Below are 20,836 nucleotides of genomic sequence, written 5' to 3'. Positions count from 1 at the left end.
TGTATGGTTGCTGACCCCTGGTGCCAAGCTATCTGCTGCAGCATTGTATTAGCAAAAGGACCCTTGTGGTTCATTGTACAAGCACAATATTTCATAGGCGTGTGCCCTTAGTATCTATGATAAAACATCAATAAAAATCAAGACTTCAAGATTAGTGTTTTTGACTGGTTTATATCCTTTCCAACAATTATTAGTCAGTTTTGTACCTATTAGGTTGAGGGAGGAGGGGATGGTACATTTTCATCAAGAATATAAACCATATTACAGTAACAAGTATATTTTTACACAGCCAATATTCCTGTTTCTTTTCTTAAAAGCAAACAAATGTCACCAGAAACACAGTAACGAGCAATACACCTTCTCTTCCCAGTTCTTGTATGTTTTAAAGTGATTTTTACTGAAACTATTCTGAAAGAAAGTAATTAGATCTGATAGCTAATCTGTGCTTTTTTAAAAAAAGCAAATATGTGATTGTTTTTAAAGAAGAGCAAAGGACAAACAGTTAAGTTTTTAATCAACAGGAAGCCACTTTTCAAGATTATTGCACTCAGATTATTGGTACCATCTGCTGCTAATTGTAAGTATATTTCATTAAATGATTATCAGTTCCTTTATGCTTCATGGGTCTCCATCTGTATACAGCTAATTTTATTCAGCTGTTAATTTAAAATAATTGGTCTTTTACAATAGCACCCAGTCAAAAAGCATTTTTGCCCCCATTGTGTGCTTCTGCCAGTTTGGTGTTTTATTTTTGCTGCATAATATAGTTATTCAAAGCATAGAACATTTTTTAAAAAATAAAAAGGTAGTGTTTTAGTTGCATTGGCTGTCTAAATTGTGAGTTACTTTGGTGATGTTTCCCCGCTTTAATTTCAGTTTTTCATTTGATATTTAAAGAGTCCCTCTTCAGGATGGTTGCAATTTAAAGGTAATATATTCCTCCTTTGACACAATAAGAGGCGAGCTGTTTCAACTGATCCTTTGCAGAATACATTTGAAGGTTAAGTAACTGCAGCTCTTGGTTAATCCAGGGTAATCTGCTCTTACTAAATGGATGCCTATGTTCACAGCCGTGGCACACAGAGGGAGTGCCTAGGAATAAAAGATTTTAGGTTTTGGGTATATCAATTGTCCTGGAAGGAAGTCATGTATCTGATTGCTGCTGTCTGCATTGTGATGAGCTTTTTGGAAGAAGTCGATAGTTTCTGCCCATCTCAGTGCACTTGCATCTATCATGGCAGAGGGGACGACACTGGAACAAGGTAGGCTTTTCTTTTCTTTTCTGTTCAAAAGAAAATGCTACTCAGTACAACCACAGGAAAGCAGCCGATGAAATTTCAAAAAAACATCCAATCCTACTAGTGATTGGTGTAAATGCTACAGTGGTTCATGTGCTTTGCAAGTTATTTCTGTAGCAAATTAATATACCAGGGGAGAAATTAGAATTCCCACCCCCCCACCCCGCTTTGCACTCATATAGTAAGCTACGTGCATAGGCAAGGTAGCTGGCTGCAAAGTCTGATCTAATTGGATTGCAGTAAAAGGGGCTGAAACTGCAGGGGGGAAATGTCAATGCAAGCATATACATGTCTACTCAGAAGTAACCCCCACTATACACATTGTGGCTTTACTGGTAAGTGAGTATAGAACTGTTTCCTTCATTGCTTGGGACAAATGCCCCTAGAATCTACATCCTTCTGCAATGCCAATATTTTGAAAATAGTTTTAAAGAACATCTAGTCAGTTCACATCACTTTTTTACAGTTATTCATTCCGTAGGGAAGCCAGATTTGAAACAAAGAAGATACTGATATCCAGGTCCAGACTTCCATGAGAGCAATCGTGTCCACGAATTTTCAGCTTTGCTCCATTCCAAGCAGATAATTGGTGGAACAGAGAAGGATGGCGCACTGAGCCAAGAGAAGGTTGAGGGACTTAATTGTAGGCCAAAAACTATTTGTGCAACCCAGGCTTCAGGATGTAGTGGATTCTGTGGCCCCACAGCAATCATTTGCAAATATGGTGGGGCAATCCATTGACAGAAGCCTGTTTCTTTGGTGGGCGGTGGGGTCCTCAGCAACACCACTGGAGTGAAGTCAAGGTCTTGGAAACTTCAACACAATTTGTAATGATAGATTCAAAAACGTGTCTTTTATTCTCAATTTGGAAAAGAAAACAATGTTTATTTAGTTGTATCATACCTTATTTGGGACAAACAAAGGACATAAAAGCAATACAAATGCCTGCAGTTTGTATTACATTGTTTGCTAAATAGTTGACTTCTTATTGGTTTTATCTTTTTTTTTAATCGTGAGTGGCTTTGAGACGTTGATTTGCTTAAAGTGACCAACAAATGTTAAGAACTGTTGGAAATAATGGATGGTGCAGCATAAGGTAAAACACAAATGAAAGTAAAAATCCAGCTGTCTAGAATTTCTAAAATGAGATTTTTAATATATAGGCTTAGCCTTTTTGGATCTTGTCTCAGCAGCTTCATGGAATTCATAAGAGGGTGGTTATTTTCTGCACCTGCAAATATCATTTAGGTTTGGTTTTGTTTTTGATATATTTTAGTTTTCTAAAGCCAGATATAATGGTTAGCTAGAAAAGGGGTTTGGTTTTAGGACTTGCGCAGTTCTTTTTTTCTTGCACAGATATGCTGCAATCTTATACCGGTTTACAGTGGGAGTAGATATGCTTTGGACTGCACTGCCTTATCTTCCCAAATGCCATCGAGTGGGGGAAGGGAACAAAATGTCAACTCAATTAGATGAAGTGGTTTTGAAAATCCTTCCTTCAGAAAATAAATTCAGAAGCATTCCAGATGCTTTTTGAATCTAGATATAGTAGAAATTGAGCTTGAAGGTTCTTTGGCTCTGGTGCTCCACATTTAAGGTTTCGTTTTCACCATTTGTTCTTACATAATCCTATTGTGAACTCATTAGTGTTTTTCTGGTCGGAGATTCATGGAATTAGTGGTCAGTTAGAAAAGGGGTTTGTCTTTATGAATTGTGCAGTTCTTCTTCTCTTGCACAAATATTTATGCTGCAATCTTATGGCAGCTTAATAAGAATAGTTAAATCATGTATGCTGTCAGCCATCTGGCATTGTCCGTGCCTGTGTTCCTTCTTGAATCATGCTTAGCCTCTGCTTGTGGCCTCTGGTAGGTGACACCACAAACGGCAGTTGAGACTGTTAGGCACAAGGCCTTGTTGAAATCCTGAGTAATATGCTTATGGCCCCAGTAGTAGAGGCTATAACTTGGTTTTCAAAACCAGTTTATTTTGGATGGCTTTCTCTTAAAGGACACATAGCACGTCTGATTACATTTTATCATCATCATTATTATTAAGTGTATCATGCTGATTTCCTGTGTGGTGTTTTAGGCTGTTGCTTTGAATAATCAAATTTTTATTGAAATGTGATGTTAGGTTTTATTGTTGTTTTAAATGTAAGCTGCCTTGTGAGGGCTTTTGCCCTGAAAGGCGGCCTAGGGATAGATAAAAAATAAAAAAATGAGGGGCTAAACCAGTTCCTAGACGGTACTATTGTACCGCCAGACAGCAGGTGAGGGGAGCACATGGTTAAGCAGAGGAGTAGGGTGAGGGACAGTGTCATCTGTCCTCCTCTCAGCTCTGACTTTTTCTTACACCTGAGGAGAGTAGCTGATGCTCAAGTAAATCTGCCTGAAACATCAAGCCAGGTGAGTGTCTGAGACTGTTGTGCCCACCCAATTTGGAGGAAGTATGTTATGGGCACTTTGTATGTGTACCTCAGAAGGAGCACAACACCCGCTGAAGGCAATCGGTTTGGTGTGAGACCAGTGGGGACGAAGAGTGGTTGCCGCCATCTGTTTTCAGTCTCTGATTCCAGTCATCCCCAGCCAGTGTTGTTCAGCACCATGTGGGCTTCCTCTGGTGTGAGCTACATCCTCCTCTGCTCACTTAACATCAACCTGCAATGAAAGAGTGGACTTGACATGAGGGTTTGAAGGGTTATTACAGGCTTCCTCAACCTCGGCCCTCCAGATGTTTTTGGCCTACAACTCCCATGATCCCTAGCTAGCAGGACCAGTGGTCAGGGATGATGGGAATCATCAAAACATCTGGAGGGCCAAGGTTGAGGAAGCCTGGGTTATCATGACCCCCTTTATACTGTGCTATTGACTGGGCTAGGCTGCAGTCCAAACCCTTGGCTAGCAGCAATGGGGCTTAACTGAGTGGTGGAATCACTGTCACATGCCAGGGCAGAAGATGGGTGAGGAAGAGGAAAATGCCTGTCTGCAACACAGGTTGGCAAAGCGAAAATGCCCATCTTGGGCACATTGCCATCATGTGACTGTGCTACGGCCCTATCGGCACTATACATTTCAAGTAGTATCATGCCACTTTAAACACCCATGGCTTCCCTCAAAGAATCCTGGGAACTGTAGTTTGTTAGGAGTTTTTAGGAGACCCCTGTTGCCCTCAAAGAGCTATAATTCCCAGAGTTCCATGGGATTGTTTGTTAAACTACTATGGGACTTGCAGCTGTGAGGGAAATAGGGTTCCTTGAAAATTTCATTGAAAACAATTCATTATCACCTCTCTTTCTTTTTGTTTGAATTTAGGTCCGTGCTGTGCAATGACCCTGATATGTTTGAGATACCTGTAAACGTTCCAGTGGATACAGTGAAACTCCGGATAGAAAAGACTGTCATACGAAAGATCCCGACTGAAGCCTTCTACTACCTGGTGGATCTCAAATACCTGTGGCTTACCTACAACTCTATAGCAAACATTGACACGAGCAGCTTCTATAATTTAAAACTATTGCATGAATTGCGCCTGGATGGGAATTTGCTGTCGAGTTTCCCTTGGGAATCTTTGGCTGAGATGCCTAACCTCCGAACACTTGACTTACACAACAACCTAATGACCAGCATTCCTGCTGAGGCCGGCAAATATCTGAGGAATCTCACTTACCTGGACATATCTAGCAACAAATTAACCTCTCTGCCATCAGACATCTTGGATATCTTGCTTCCTTTTTCTGAAACGGGATTGCCCAGAAACACAGAACCCAGGAATGCAGACTCCATACTACAGAGGGTCATATTAGGTAAGCTGGCAAATATCGTGAAATTCCTTCTTTGAACTGCGCCAGCTGGCATGATTCTTGAATGAGTCCCTGGGCCATTGAAAAATAGTTCTGGCCATACATTTCTTGCACTGCTGTTTCCCTAAATTTTAGTTTGGCATTTTAGCATGAAAGGAATGTGAGAACAGCAAAATCTGGAACTTGGTTAGAATAGTTTGATCATTGCTGTCTATTGTGTTGATTGAGGCACCCACAATTCCTATGGTCTGCTTTGCTGACTAGCGGGGAGCACTGCCGCTGCTTGTGTGCCTTGTGAGCTTTTGATGTGCAGATGTGCATTACTGTGACATGTTTGCTTTAAGCGTCTTAAAGGAACTGACCTGACAAAAGTTCAGTTCATGATCCGGAGTGGGGGTGGGGTGGGGCATACACAAAGTCATTGGCTTTGGTATTATAACCACACATGTGGGTTCTGCCACAAAATCTAGCAGTGTCATGTGATTCTGCTCAGGGTACCCTTTTCCAGGACATTGCATTCAATTCCCAACCCCAGTTTTCTGTTTTCTTCAAGAGGCAGTCAGTATTCCATGTCCATTGAGCTCCTCACAGAGCAGCTTTGGAGTAGGCTCCCTAGTTTTCCACCCCTCTAAAGATTGCACTTTGTAGAACATGTGTTCTACAAATATGCATATTAATATGGGGGCAACTCTTGAGGTTTCACAAAGCCTGCTGTTACATCTCTCCTGTGCAGTGATGGGCTGTTCAAGTAGCACATACAAATATGTGCCAGGTCAAATACGCACCATTGTCCACATTCAGAGAATGAGTTTGCTAACTTTGTATGTTATATAGCAGTGTTTCCTAATCCTGCAAGAATTGCATACCGCTGCTGAGACTTTACTCTTACCTGAATACCCCTTCTAAGACAAATATAATTTGGGGGTAGTATTAATAATATGATTTAACTATGATAAAGTAAAATAAAAATATTCTGCTGCACACCCTTTAAGACCCTTTCATGTATCCCCAGGGATGCATGCACTACGCTTTGGGAAACACGGTTTTTTGGGTTCTCCAAATTCCAAAGTTATCCTTGCGGGTGATTTTGCTAGACAACTTAGGCAGTACAAATCGCTGTTCAGTAGAGGGTGCTGTTCCTTTTATAGTTGGAACTGAGGACCAGTTTCTGAATGCCCCACTTTGAAGGTTATGCTGTACACATGGCTTTTAAATCACTTCTCATTTCTCCTGCGGATTGATTCTTCTCTCGCACTATCTTCTCATAAATCATTGCTGCTGATCCTGATTCAATATCAGGTGCCTCCTCACAAATTATCTTGTTCTGCATGCAGAATTGGCAGTGCCAAAAGCCAACAAAACAAAAGTCCTGCATCTCCAATTCTAAAATAAAGCTCAGTATTGGAAATTCTGGGAGCCATTTAAGGTTCCTTGCGCTGTTTCTGCACAAGGGAGCTGGCGCACAACTGCCCTGAATTAGGGATTCATTTATTGAATCAGCTGCAATAGAGATTCATGCCTAGAATGTTTCTTTTGTCTCTCCTTTCCCCCATCTTTCTTTCTCCTGTTCGGTAGTGCCTATTCTTTCTGAATTTTTCTGCTGGGCCCTTTCTCAATGTTCAGATCTGCACGAGTTTTTTTAAAAAAATTATTATTCTTATTCTTTATAATCACACTTTCCTCCAGGCTCATTGAATAACTTACAAAAAAATCATTCAGTTGAAAATCTAACTATAACATACATCAAAATCACCCTCCTATTAGTTATGCATTACAGTATATTCTTTTGTCCCTACTCATTTATCCTAATTTTTTCCCCTCCCTCCCTCCCCTATAACCCCCCCCCCAATTGTTCTCTCTTCAAATCTTTAACCATGTGCACAGATTATTCATTCTAATTTGGATGCTTGGGTTGGCTTCCCGCCTGCACAGGTTTAAATATATTTTCTGGTGTCTTCTACTCTAATGATAGCATCAAAGTTTGGAATTAAGTGAACATAGGAAGCTGCCTTCTACTGAGTCAGACTATTGGTCCATCAGTATCGTCTACACTGACTGGCAGCAGCTCTCCAGGATGTCAGGCGAGGTTCTCTCCTGAGATGACATGGATTGAACTGGAGACTACCTGCATGCAAAGAAGAAGCTTCAGCTAGCACTTAGCTATTACGCTTTCCAAAGGGCTTGTAAGGACAAACTTAAGAGTTTGAAATGCCTGTTGTCACTACTGACAGATACATCTGAGTGTGAGGAAAAAGGGGAGCAGGCAGCAAAATGAGGCACACGGATTGGTGGGGGGACATTGATTGGTTAGTACCTGGACTCATCCTTTTTTCATTGGAGTGTAATGTGGTTCAAATTTTGGAGTGGGCTAAAAGGAGAAAGTACAATCGGAAGATATTTCAAAATATTTCAAGCAGTTGGCCCATTGCTACCTGTCCTCTTTACTTCCATGACTTCCACCTTGACAGAAACATTTCAGGGTGTGGAGAAGGTTGAGGGAGGGAGGGAGATGTCCTCATCTTATAGTGCTGGGAGAGACCACTGATCCTAGAGAGTCACTGCCAGTCATTGCAGACAGTACTGAACTAGATGGATCAAAGGCCTGGCTTGGTATAACTTAAGCTTACCCCCCTATGTTGTCAGACATAACTTCAGCTGCTTAAAGAATGAGAAGCAGGATGAGGCTAAAACAACAGCACCAGATAGATTGGCACAGTAGGCTTATTGCTAAGACATTGCCTCTAATGTCTAGTGGATGCTGCTCTGTTAGGGCAAATGGGGCACAACCCACCAACCTGAGCCTTGAGTCCTTAAAGCCCACTTTCCTACTGACAACCACTCCAGGGCCTGGCACTCCCAGTTGGCTTCCTCCACCCGAGTCTCAGAGTTGACCCTGTAGAAACACAGGAGGGAGGAGGATGGGGACAAGGCTAGAATTAGTTTGCTCTGCCTTTCATTGTCTCTACCTACTGTTGGGCTCCCTGCCCTTTGTCCCAGCAGTGCAATGGTCTGACTCAGTATAAGGCAGCTTCCTACGCTCCTATCCCTGCCAAGAACTTGCCCACGTAACTGATGCTTCACCTCTTCTGCCCATCAGCTTCCTGCATTGGCTGTGTAAGCAAGTTGCCTGCAGAAGCTGGCGGTTGGTATTTTCCTCATGTTTGTGGATCTCTGGAAGTCATTCAGTTGGCCACTATAGAAAACCAGACCCTCTGCCACTGAGCTATGGCCCTTCCCTGTCATTTCTTATAAAATATTTTGTTTCTTCCATGCTAGCTTTGATCTGAATTGAGAAAAAGAATGGCCTAGGTGTGTTTTAAGCCAGCAATATGTACACTGTCTGGATGCAGAATAAATGGGGGTATGTACATAGCCCTAGTCTAACTGCTGAGTTGCGTTGCTAGCAAGACTATGAGCATACTGTTCTTCTGTTTTCAGGCTTGCAGGACAACCCATGGTACTGTGACTGTCGCATTTCCAAGCTAATTGAATTTTCCAAAATTGTGGATACCACCATTTTGCTTCTGGACCCTTTTGTGGCTTGCAGTGGACCTGAGAGCCTGGCTGGGATTTTGTTCCAAAGAGCAGAGCTGGAACAGTGCTTGAAACCATCCGTCATGACTTCAGCCACAAAGATCACCTCGCCCCTGGGAAGCAACGTCCTACTGCGCTGTGATGCAACTGGCTATCCCACCCCACAACTCACCTGGGTTAGGTCAGACAATGTGCCGGTGAACTATACAGGTATTGAGTCTCAAGCAAAAGAGGTCATTTTACCTTGGGTTGACAGTGACCTGTGAGATCATTGAGAGCCAAAATAAGGGGGTAGTCATCAAGAGTGGTGGGCTGGAGTGACCCAAGTTCAAATGCCCACTCAGCCATGAAGCTCACTAGGTAGTCTTGACCAGCCACTATAGCCCTCTTCGTGTATTACTCATGTGTAGAGAGGAAGTGTGGTGAAATGGATGGCAGGGATATAAATGATGCTTCTTCTGCTGCCCTCGCCTTCCTTATGTTGAACACCACCGCAGTCTCCAAGCGGTGTGAAATTCCAGGGGTTCCAGGCACTTACTTAGGGTCTGTGTTTCCTTTTAGAAATGTATTAGATATTTTGTATTGGATGCTGCTGGTCTGAGAGGCAGAACAGGAAATCAGTTTTTATAGATCATTGTATGTAGGGCTGACTTGGATCCTGTGCCATTCAACCAGTTTCACATACCTGAAACAGATTTACAGTCCACCCTTGCATATATTTGTGTAGAATCAAGTACCACAGAGTCCAGTGGATTTTGGATTAAAATACAATATACTGCAGGGGAAATGTTTCTTCTAAGATGATGTCTGACTAATCAGACTTAAAGGTTTTTAACGGGTTGACCTTAATCAACTGATTGATCTTAATCAGTGAAATGTTGTAGCCCTATGAAAAAAGTTCCTTCTCATTTGAAATGTATGTTGTAACACCACAAAAAGCACACTAAGGTAGTATGAATGCTGCTGCTTCGTGTTCAGGTTATCATACTCATCTGCATTGAATTGTTTTCCAGTTATTCAAGAAAGTCCCGGTGAAGGTGTAAGGTGGTCCATCATCAGCTTGACCGGCATTTCCTACAAGGATGCAGGTGACTACAGATGCAAGGCCAAAAATTTGGCTGGAATGTCAGAAGCTGCTGTTACAGTCACTGTTGTTGGCGTTGTCACCACAACTGTTTCTCCACAAAAGTACGGGAAAAAGACTGCAGCAGACCAGCAAAACACCACCCAGGAAGAGGTCAAACAAGAATCCTTGAATGCAACCACCGCTTCTCCTTCAACACTGCCTACAAGCACTTCTTCTCCTACAACAGTGGCTACCAGTGAAAGGCCTACAACTGACAGAAGCAGCGACAAAAAACCACCCAAGTCAATGCCAGATGGAAGAAAGAACGCCAAATCAAATACAAACGGAGGCAAGAAACAACCAGGTGATGTCAGCAAGAAGGATGACGGGACATCCCTCAGCGCAGCAGCAGGAGCTGAAAAAAACGGTGCAGTAAAAAACCTAAGAGTAATTCCTGAAACTGACGAAAGAGTGACCTTAACATGGAAAACTGCCAATGTCACAAGCAACTCTTCTTTGACTGTGTTGTACTCAAAGTATGGGGAGAAAGACATGCTGCCCCTGAGCACTGACCCCTCGAAAAACAAAGTCACCATAGATGGTTTGGAACCCAGCACACAATATATGGCCTGTGTTGTTCCCAAAGGGACGCCACCTACGAAGGACCAATGCATCATTTTCTCCACTGATGGAATTACCATGGAAGATGATTATCAGATTCCCATTTTGCTGATAGCTGGTGGGGTGGCCTGTGCCGTTGTCTTACCGTTGATATTTTTCTTACTGTATAAAGTCTTAATGCTTCACAGGAAACCAAAACCTGTCAGGGAAGATGACCTTGAAAAAGAGACTTACGTCAAATTTGAAACCCTTTCCCTCAAACCACGTTCCGTGGTGGCAGGTGGGGAGCTTTGGGCTCGGCGGAACACCGATGAGTCAGAAAGACTACTGCTGTGTTCTAGGTCAAGTATGGATTCTCAGATGACCTTCAAAAGTGAAGGCTCAAGGTCAGAGTACCTCTGCTGACTCTGGGTGTTCTGCGGACCATCTGGAGATCCCTACTGGGGAGTAGGGGAGTGACTGCAGCCTTGTTTCAGATGCTGGATCAGTGCCAGTTATAAAATGTGAGGATTAAGGACAGCAGCATTGAATATAAATCAGAATTGTCTTTGGTGGGACATATGGGGAGGAATGCCTCTTTGAAAAGTGACATTTTTGAACTTTTGCATTATTTTTGAAGCATTCTGCCTGTTTATATTCTGTCTTTTTATCAATTTGCTCTTGTTCAAATGAAAGATTTTGTGTAAAACATGTACCACCAGCCTGTCCATTGCTATCTATGTTTCTTGTTTTTATATAAACTAACTTTAGATTAATAGGTATTAAAAAATACATTTTTCATCTGCAGTTAAAATGTTAGATTTCTATGCTTGGACATTTGACAGATACAAGGGCCACAATCCAGCACAACTCATTGAAATAAGTGTGGATTTGTTGGTTTAATTCTGCTTTTTGAATTGTGGGTGAGATGTCTGGTGATAAAAATGTGGTTTGTGTTGTAGAACACAGTTGAACATTAAATAATGCCTTGTTTTGATATGCTGTTTGATATGCAGGTTGGATCCAGACTAAGTGACCTACTTAGGTCCCATTCACTTCAAAGGAATGGAAGGATAACTAACTAACTGTGGATCCAACCCACTTAGTCAAAATTCATGGCTTTTTTTTCCTTGTGAGAAATTATGCATCAGCTGTATATGATAGATACATTTGGGAGAAGTTTTATCTGCATTCTGAATTTAAGGAAAGGATGAATATATAGAATTTTGTAAGATACAAGTGTTTTGTTATACAGAAGTGCATAATAGCCTCCCCAATATAGGGCTCTCCAGATGTTTTGCACTACAACTCTCATCTCTGCCTGCCTGCCTGCCAGCCAACACATTCATATTGGTTGGAGGTGATGAGAGTTGATGTTCCAAACATCTGGAGGGACTTGGTTGGTGGCAGCTAGCATAGAAGATAGTTACAGTAATACAGTAATAGTTACAGTAGTTTACAGTAATAGTTACAGTAATATATTCCTAATTTACACTGTAATCCAGGTTAGACATAAGTGCTAAAGATAAAAGAGGAAATCAAGTTAAATTTGATCAAACAAATTTTGATCCAGATGTCTAAAGGCGCATAGCAGGGCATGTTTGTTTTGCTTGTTTATTTAAGGGGTTTCTCCTTCCCTTCTGGAAGAAATCTTCCACAGAGCAGCTTGCAATATTTTAATATACAAATCCATTCCATAAAACCTTTTAAAACACAGCCAGCAATGATAAGCCAACATTAAAACCACCAGTAGAAAAAATCATTCAGCAATACCATAGTAGATAACTACCCTTTCTCATGCCCCACCCCAATCAACACTGTTTGAGAAAAGAGATGGGGAATTGGCTTCTGGTTGCAGAGCCACTGCTGAGAAGGCCCTGTTAAGTGTGCTAACCAGTTTAAAGCCTTTACTGACAGGCACTGAAATAGGTGAATTGAGGTGGAAATTTCGATAGAGGCAAGACTAGCTCTCCCTCATTGCTTTTCCTCAGCACCTGCAATTCAGCTGTGGACTGTGGAAGGTCCATTTCAGCTGTCATGACTTATAGCAGTTGGCAGACCATTATTACTCCATGATTTTTGTCTAATCCTGAATGAATGAATGAATGAATGAATGAATGAATGAATGAATGAATAAATAAATAAATAAATAAATAATAGGTTTTCAAGGCCAGGGATACCCTTGGCAATGCAAAACATTTCCCCTTCTCTTTCCAATGTTCAGATGTCGGTGCCACTCCAGATTTATGTTAAGCAACATTATCTGCAAAAGAGAGTAGCATGCTGAGGGAAACTCCAGGGCTGGCAGAAGTACAAACATCTTTAGAAATTCCTATTGGGGATGACAGAAAAATAGCTCAAGGAAGACAGAGCATGTTCAGTTTCCATATCAACTAGTTTCCCCTGAATACATACTTTACAGACTTTGGGACCCAATTTTATCAGTAGCATAGCTTGGTATGTTGTTGAAGGCTTATCCACATGTCTGTAGTTAAAGAGCTTTAGAACTGTTAACTTGAAAGCGGTGTTGTACTGCTTACAATTGCTGCAACTAAAACCTTGTTGAAAGGGTCCACTTCCAGGAACTCCAGGATATTCTAGAAGTGTTGGTTGCAGCACTGGTCAAGGAAAAGCAGTGTTGAAGAAGTTGGTTAACAAATCATCCTGACTTCTGGGCACGGTTTCCAAAGAGGTTCTCCTTCCTTGGGATCTAATTTTAGGTGGGAGAAAAAGGTTTTCTAATAAAACTCTAGCTTCATAAGGACAGATCAATTTGGAGGTGCATTGAGAATTATATCTATCTGATCAAGTCATAATAATAATAGATATTATTTTAAAAAACAAAGTTGCATCAAATGAATAAACAGAAAGCAAAATATCTCAAAAATAAGATACACTCCCCATAAATGTTATCTGGAATATTTTCAGGTAGGTTTTTTTTTTTAAAAAAAAAAATCCTGTTTCGCCAATTCAAGCATTGACTGCAAATGGAAAAGGCATTCAAAGACTTCATAGTTGAGTTTGATGGAATGATATATCATCCTGTTTCTTTTCATATTGACCTCAAAGCATCTCACTTATTTTCCACAGATGCAACTGAATCTGGCCTAATTTGGAACAAAACTATCTCACTTCCTGATTAGAAATAAAGCCATAATTTAAATATATGTTTTACTTACAATTGCTTTTAATTATGCCCAGCATTGAGTTTCCTAGTTTATGCCAAGTTTCACCCTTTTCCACTTGAACTTTTTGTAGTAAAGGTATTGTTCAGAATGAGCTAATGTTAGGAGAATGTGGGTCTCAGACTGTCTTGAAATAAACAAGACTTGGCCTTTGCTGGATTTGTTTGCTTCGCAAGGTGAAACACTTCCTCCACAGTGCATGTTATACCTCAACTTTTTCATCCCAGTTGTGGAGAATCATGTGTCACATCCACACATGCATTTAATGCACAATAAATATGCATATTGCTTCACCCAGAGAATCCTGGGAATTGCTGTTTCCCTCTCACAGCTACAATTCCTTGCACTTTTAACAAACTACAGTTCGCAGGATTCTTTGAGGGCGGGGGAGGGGGAGTGACTGTTAAAGCAGTATAAATCCCCTAAATGTTTGGTGTGGAAGTGAGTTAGAAGGAACTTCTGGGAGGGATTGGTGGATATGTCAATTTCAGTTTCTGACTGTCAGTTTTTCCAATCTTACGTTCTCCATATGTTCACACCAGTTTGCATTTTTTAAAAGAACCTCCCCAAAAAAGTCCTCTTGAAAATTCACCTACATTTTAGTGTGAATTTCCCTTAATATACACATTTTTGTATGCCAATTTGCCTGATACTTTTGGAGGGAATTTTCCCCTCATTTAATGCAGTTTTTTATACTACATTCAATAATATATGCATTTTAATGCACACTTTACCCTAGTATATGCATTTTCGTACAAACTACTTGGGTAGAGAATTGCTTTGCAAAAGGCAAAGAAGTGCAAATTTCATCTGATTACTGAGTTTTGTTTCGTGTATTATTTCAGAAAGTGCAAATTAGGTAAGTTCACTTTTAAATGTGAACTGAATCAAATCTCTTCTGCCCCATCCCTGTCTCCAAGGTTCCTTCAGAAAATCTGCTGCTACTCCATCCCTGTTAGGTAGACAACCCAGAGCTCTGCTTAAAAGGCTCTAACAAAGGACAACGCTCACTACCTTTCCAAAGCAGTCTGTTTCACTGTCAAACAGTGGTCTTCCTGGATTAGTTGAAAAATTTCCACTCCTGTAATCTGAACTGTTTGAGTCAGGTCCTACTCTCAGGTGCAATAAAATCAAATTTATTCTATCATCAAAGTCATAGCCACTAGATATTTGAAGGTGGCTGTAATATCACCACTTAACAGTATAATCTCTGGGTGAAACACAGTTCACTCCTAAAGCAACTGTAATAGTTTCTAGTCTGTTTTAATAACACACCTTATCTTAGCTGTGTAATGTTACTGCCCAGAACCTGATTTATTTATTTAGATCATCTATGCCAGGGGTTATCAACTATTTGAGTCAGTGGACATATTTGGAATTTTGAGAAAGCACTATGGGTCACAAAATTGCTGCTGTGGGGGATTGCTACTACATTTTAAAAAGAAGACGAAAAGGAAGGACCACAAAACCATTTACATTCATGGCTCTGCTGACTTTTGCCTTTGGATACACCCACCTTGGGCTGCAAAAGGTTTCCTATCTCTGCAGTAATGGATGGAATGGATTACGTAAACAGGAGATTTCGTCTGCACAGATGTATAAACAACAATGAAACAGTTTCGTGCCATTGCTGTAAGTGGCACAGTTTCTAATCTGCTATTTCATGCTATTTCTTCGTTTCCAAGAGTGCACGCTTATCAGTTTCTGTCAGTTAAGGTCAACAAAGCTAGTGTTCCTAGGAATGGCTCCATGTACAGCTGTGGCATCTCCTGGGTGCTGCCAGGATTGCCAGCTGTTGCGTTGTGCAATTCCAGACTGCAGTCCTACGCCCATGTCCCTGGAAGGAAGCCCTACTGAACTCAATGGGACTTGTATCATGCTGCTAATCATATAATAATATACTTCACATTTCACAAGGAGTTGTCTGAAGGGTCCCAACTAACTAATCTACTAAAATACTTCTTTAGAGAAATCAGGAAGCACAGAATTATTGCTGCTGTTGTTATATTTTATTATTTATATGCTGCCCATTTGACCAGGTTCTCCCAGCCATGCTGAGTGGCTCCCAACAAAATATTTAAAACACAGTAAAACACCAACTATTAAAAACTTCCCTGTACAGGGCTGCCTTCAGATGTCTTCTAAAAGTCGAATAGTTATTTATCTGCTTGACATCTGATGGGAGGGCATTCTACCGGGCAGGCGCCGCTACTGAGAAGACCCTCTGCCTGGCTCCTTCTCGCAGTGAGGGAACCGCCAGAAGGCCCTTGGAGCTGGACCACAGTGTCTGGGCTGGACAATGGGGGTGGAGATGCTCCTTTAAGAGTTCAAGTCATGTTTAGGTGTCATGCTGAACCCATTCTGCAATATTTGGAAACAAAGGCCTGGAAGTTAACAAGGAGCTGTGTCTATTCAAGAGCAAATTAATTTTAGAGGACCCAAGAGACTGAGATCTCAATCTTAGCAAAGAGGCACTGACAAGATAGCAGCTTGTCTGATCAAGCTAAATGGCCATAGGTGTCTTGACAGCCCTAAGACAGGGGTGGAGAATCTCAAGCCTGGGGACCAAATGCGTTTCTCCCAACCTGCTCATTTGGTTTCAGGACTTTCCCCAGTCTGCAAACCATCCCATAGGCTGCATCATCCCTGAGTATTTTTGCCTGGCTGGAATGTGTCCTTAAACTGTGATAATGGCTCTTGCTTGCCTGGTTGGAAAATGGTGTGTGTGTGTGTGTGTGTGTGTGTGTAAGAGTAAGAGTACCATCCATCAGCTCTGCCCCCATTTGCATCTGGTCTGGATGTTTGCCCATGAGAGGAATCTTTCAGGCCTAAAAAAGGTCCCCAATCCTGTTGTGAGAAAGAAGCCCTGGTTCCAAGTGACAGAAGAATAATAATAAGAATTTGGATTTGATATCCCTCTTTATCAGTACCCTAAGGAGTCTCAAAGCGGCCAACAATCTCCTTTCCCTTCCTCCCCCACAACAAACACTCTGTGAGGTGAGTGGGGCTGAGAGGCTTCAAAGAAGTTTGACTGGCCCAAGGTCACCCAGCAGCTGCATGTGGAGGAGCGGGGAAGCGAACCCGGTTCACCAGATTATGAGTCCACAACTCTTAACCACTACACCACCCTGGCTCTCATCTTGGGCCCATCTTGGGCCCAATTTTGCTGCGGTTTGCTTACCAAACTATTGTGCGCCCCTCCAGGCCCAGAGTCAGCATGCAGCATTCTTCAGCAAATACTGGAGGCTGCATATCCTCCAACATTTTGGGAGGGCAAAGCAGGAGGTCCCCTGCCACACCATCATTCCCACCTGATCTCTGTGCTCCTTCTGCCATGCCTGATCTGAGTGGAGATTTGAACCCTAGTCTCCCAGGTCCTTGTCCAACACTCTAAATCACTACACCATGCTGCTGCTTCCCCTCTCTTTTCCCTTTCCCTTTCCCTTCAAATAGGCAATTAACTGGGAGCGATTGTCTAGCTATGCATTGCCTAACTTCCCTGGACCATGGAGCTGGCTACAGTTCTATTTGCAAACACAAGCTTCACTCAAGTGGCACTAACAATACAAGAAAGAGGGGGTGGGCAAGAAGCTGTTAGGAAGAGAAGGACCGTCATTCTAGCGTGCGTACAAAAATGGGATCTATGTTTGGGGGACTACAGTGTCTCTGCTTACCTATTACTTTAAAAATATTACTTTAAAAATTAGTGCCTTTGTATATCCATATAAACCTGCAACAATTTCATTGTCTTGGTATTGAATTTTGCAGCAGCACATTTTTTATTTTTTTAAAAAAAGCTGTGTTAATTTTGTAACGAGAGGGTTAGGCATTTCATACTTCACTTCCAAAAAAAAAAAAAAAAAAAGGCAGAAGAAGAAGTGTGTGCATGAGCAAAGAAGAGATCACCCTGGAATTTCTTTGAGGGTGAGAACTGGAGTCAGCCAGCCCCTCCGCTCTCCCTAGTGTCAAGTTTAGCCAGACCACGGAATTGAGCTGGGAGGTGATGTGTCTCTGCTGTGTTTGATGCACCTTTGGAATGAGGACACCTGCTTCTTTTTTGTCTTGAAGATGCCTGAAATTGAGCAGTCTCGCCTGTCCTACTGACAATGAAAGAGTGGGTCAAGACTATGTTGCTCACAGATCTTTTGCTTGTGGCTTTTAAAATCAGTTTGGTCAGTCTGTCAGCTGAGAAGCTCTGGAGCTGTCCCAGAGGATACCAAATGCAGAAGGAAAATTCCTCTTGTGTAGGTGAGTGAATTGGTCCCTCCCCCCTTCCAAACTTCAGGTCAGTTAAGAGGCTTAGCAATGCGGGGCTTTTTCGTTCAACGCTATTTTCTTTAAAAAGAAACCATGTTTATGTGCCTTTATTCTTTGAAGTCTCTGCTATGTTTGCTGTGCATTTTTAGAAGAAATAGCTAGGACTACAACCTTGATAAGTTTCCAGTGGAACAGTAACAGGTGCTTTGAGACGTCTGCCAAGAAACTTGTCAGAAAAAATAACAAAACAAAAGCATGCAGGAGAAATATTTGGGTGAGGGGGTGTGTGGGTTTGGAGACGTTAGTATTGATACATTTAATGGAAGTTAGGTTCATATGTGCCTTGGAGTAACTAATTTGCAGCAATTGTTTCTTGAGTGACTCAAAAAACTTTTATTGATTTTCTTTCTACCACTTTAAGAGCTCTTGCTTCCCCATAAGAACACTGGAAACAGTAATTTGCCAGTGAGTATTATCTGTGAAAGATGCCTATTCCCCTCTCACAGAACTACCATTTCCAAGGAATGTAAGTCTGTAGTGTAAATATAATAGATATTGGCTGCAATCATACGCATGCTTACTTGGGAGTAAATCCCATTAACTCAGCAGGATTTGCCTCTGAGATATCTTTATTGAGAAGTGTTTCAAAACCCATGAAAGCTAAAACCATAGCAATAAGACCCCTCATCAGATGGATCAAATAGTTGAAAGATGTGTTGCTTTTCCATCGCTGGGTTGTTTTTTTTAAAGGCCTATTTACTAGCAATCCTTTGATTTCCTTAAACTGAAGGTGAATTCACATGACCATTTTATCCACTACAAGTTTAATTTTTGCAGTTCAAGACCCCGTGAAGACACTGACCTTGGGAATAATTCTACATTTAGTTCAAATCCACAAAAGGCAGGATTTAACAGTCAGGATGGGAGTCCATTATAGATGTTGCATGAGGTCCTTTTGTTAATTGCCCACACTGTTTGTTTGTTCATGAAATTTCCATTTTGCTTAATGTAAAAAGGCATAAGAGATAATAATGGGGAAACTTAATATAAATTCATATAGAAGTGCAACTTTAACAATCAAATAAAACTTTTAAAAAGCTGACTAAAAACAGAATGAAACTATGTACCATAGACAAAACTTAGCGTTGCTCAAAAAGAAAAAAGGACCACCAATCAGAAAATTGTGAATCAGAGTCCAGCATCTGGGTAAACATAGTGTTGTGAATCTGGGGGCAGGGGTTAGCTTGTATGCCTGAGTCCCTTCCAATTCCCGCATCCAGCAAGGATTCAATTGCTGGAATAGCCCAGTCAATTTCTTGGTAATAGTCTATGGACAGGTAGGTCATTAAGGCAACAAAGAGACTCTGGCCAGATATCAAATGGGTGTGCTACCTCCCTCAACTGGCTGGTAGTTAGAAGTACAAAAGCCAAGACTGAGCTAGAAGCAGGCGGCAGGCAGAAGCCTATGAGGCAGAGACATGCTTGGTTTCTGCTGGAATTCAAGGCTGTGTCTATGGGAGAAGCAAAACCTCTTGGGGTGTGAGCCTCTTCATTATAGTAAAGTTGTATATGTGTGTAAATAAACTATATATCATAAAGACACCACAGTATCTGAGGTCCCTCATACCTCACCTCCAAAAGATTGAGGCTGCGTAGACATTATACATTTAAAGCCCATTTGAAGCACATTTCCACCTCACAAAGAATTCTGGGCACCACAGAGTACCTCTCACAGAGTAAAAATTCCCAGCAACCCCTAAGAAACTATGTACAGTGCCCAGAATCCTTTGGAGAGGGAGGAAATGTGCTTCGAACATGCTTCAAATAATGTTTGCACAGCCTCAGTCTTTTGGAGGTGAGGTAAAATGCATCTGCATTAACATGAAGTATATTTTCTCCTCAGCATATGATTTGAAATTGAAAAGAAGAGTAGGGGAGAGGGGGTGGGAAGAAACTTGTAGCAGCACAGCAGATAACACTCAGCAGCAGCATGTAGCAACCTAAATTTGGAATAGCTGAATATCGCTATCATACTAGAAGATTCTGTATAGGCCTTGGCATTAGGGAGGAAATAAACAAGGGCAGACTCTGGCTCACTTCACAATACACCAATGTGGACTCTGCCTCCCTGACAGGCATACTAATACTTCTTCACCTTCTCTAACTGGGGTTTTTTTTCGGACTCTTGGTAAATGAGGTTGCTTGTGTATAAAGATGCTAAGGACTGGCTACTAGCATTGCAATGACATGATTCATCGTTTTTGCTCCTTCTTAAGACCCTCTGCTGAGATGGCATAAAGAGGCCTTTGAGCTGGGAGCAGAACCTCATTCTTCCATTCTGCACTGCCTGCCAGAGCATTGTAGGAAACTTTTGTTCTCCCTAAGAGGATTTATTTAACACAGGGAAAGTTCTCATTACGGGGAAATTGTTGCCAGGGTATCCAGAGCAGCTGCAGGAAGATGGCAGCTACTTCACTATTTTGATGGGTGTGGGGTAAAAACAGGCAGCTGACGATGATTAAGACTTGGTTGCACTTGATATTGTGGGATGTATGTTAAGAAACAGCATCTTCTCTACAAAAAGATAGATGTTTCCGCTGCTGGTTAAAATGGGCAAGCGTAGAGTTGCCAAATGGAATAAACAAAAACACCACCCCCTCTGTTGTAGAATTGGTGTGTTTTCAGTCTGCAGAATTATGTGGAACTGGATAAATTCTTGGGTTGGGCTTCGCCCAAGGTATTGGATGTCTGGTCTGTACAGTGCAGCACCCTGCATTGGCTAGAATTGCCTGATTTGTTAGCAAAGGGACCAAAGACAAGTTGTGGCTAAAGGGAAGAAATCACTTGCGACATCATAGAATTGTAACATTCTAGAGTTGTCCAAAAGGACCATCACAGATATATGACACCATCATATCATCTCACCACATTGGCTTTTGATCTACAAGCAGGGCCAGCAGATGATGATGGGATGGGGGAAACTTTTCCTGTTTCTTTTACGTGCAATTCTCTAGCTAGTTAACATGCAAAACATCTAGTTCAGCCTTTCTCAACCTGTGGATCCCCAGATGTTGTTGAACTACAACTCCCATCACTG

The 20,836-nt window shown here is 41.6% G+C and overlaps 2 protein-coding genes across 11 annotated transcripts in view; both read left to right on the top strand.

Annotated features, from left to right (window-relative positions):
* The first annotated feature begins 126 nt into the window (after positions 1–126).
* LRIT3 (leucine rich repeat, Ig-like and transmembrane domains 3) lies at positions 127–11,294 on the top strand. Of its 8 annotated transcripts, none has more exons than XM_081208099.1 (4): positions 127–577; positions 4,610–5,100; positions 8,536–8,841; positions 9,645–11,294. In XM_081208099.1, the coding sequence occupies exons 2-4, from the start codon at positions 4,635–4,637 to the stop codon at positions 10,721–10,723; spliced, it is 1,851 nt and encodes a 616-aa protein (XP_081064225.1). In that variant the 5' UTR covers positions 127–577; positions 4,610–4,634; the 3' UTR covers positions 10,724–11,294. The 8 variants fall into 8 exon arrangements, with proteins under 8 accessions (XP_081064225.1, XP_081064221.1, XP_081064226.1 ...); XM_081208095.1 differs by lacking the exon at positions 127–577 and adding an exon at positions 772–1,262; XM_081208100.1 differs by lacking the exon at positions 127–577 and adding an exon at positions 1,459–2,022.
* Positions 11,295–17,011: 5,717 nt separating this feature from the next.
* The window catches only part of EGF (epidermal growth factor), a 43,452-nt gene continuing 39,627 nt past the window's right edge, over positions 17,012–20,836 (top strand). For 2 of the 3 annotated variants that reach the window (XM_081208061.1, XM_081208060.1), the window contains exon 1: positions 17,413–17,730. In XM_081208061.1, coding sequence (XP_081064187.1) covers positions 17,589–17,730 — 142 coding nt within the window. In that variant the 5' untranslated portion in view covers positions 17,413–17,588. Of the gene's footprint in view, positions 17,105–17,412; positions 17,731–20,836 lie in introns of those variants that run through there. The other variant, XM_081208059.1, reaches the window with a different exon arrangement.

The sequence above is a fragment of the Podarcis bocagei genome, assembly GCF_964188305.1.
Source record: "Podarcis bocagei genome assembly, chromosome: 9".
NCBI classification, from domain to species: Eukaryota; Metazoa; Chordata; class Lepidosauria; order Squamata; family Lacertidae; genus Podarcis; species Podarcis bocagei.
This window is presented reverse-complemented; position numbering and strand designations above follow the sequence as displayed.

Coding starts and splice junctions, on each gene's coding strand:
- LRIT3 (XM_081208095.1), top strand. CDS start 1,051: ATGGATGCCTATGTTCACAGCCGTGGCACACAGAGGGAGTGCCTAGGA. Junction 1,263..4,609: donor GGGGACGACACTGGAACAAG/GTAGGCTTTTCT, acceptor GTTTGAATTTAG/GTCCGTGCTGTGCAATGACC. Junction 5,101..8,535: donor ACTACAGAGGGTCATATTAG/GTAAGCTGGCAA, acceptor TTCTGTTTTCAG/GCTTGCAGGACAACCCATGG.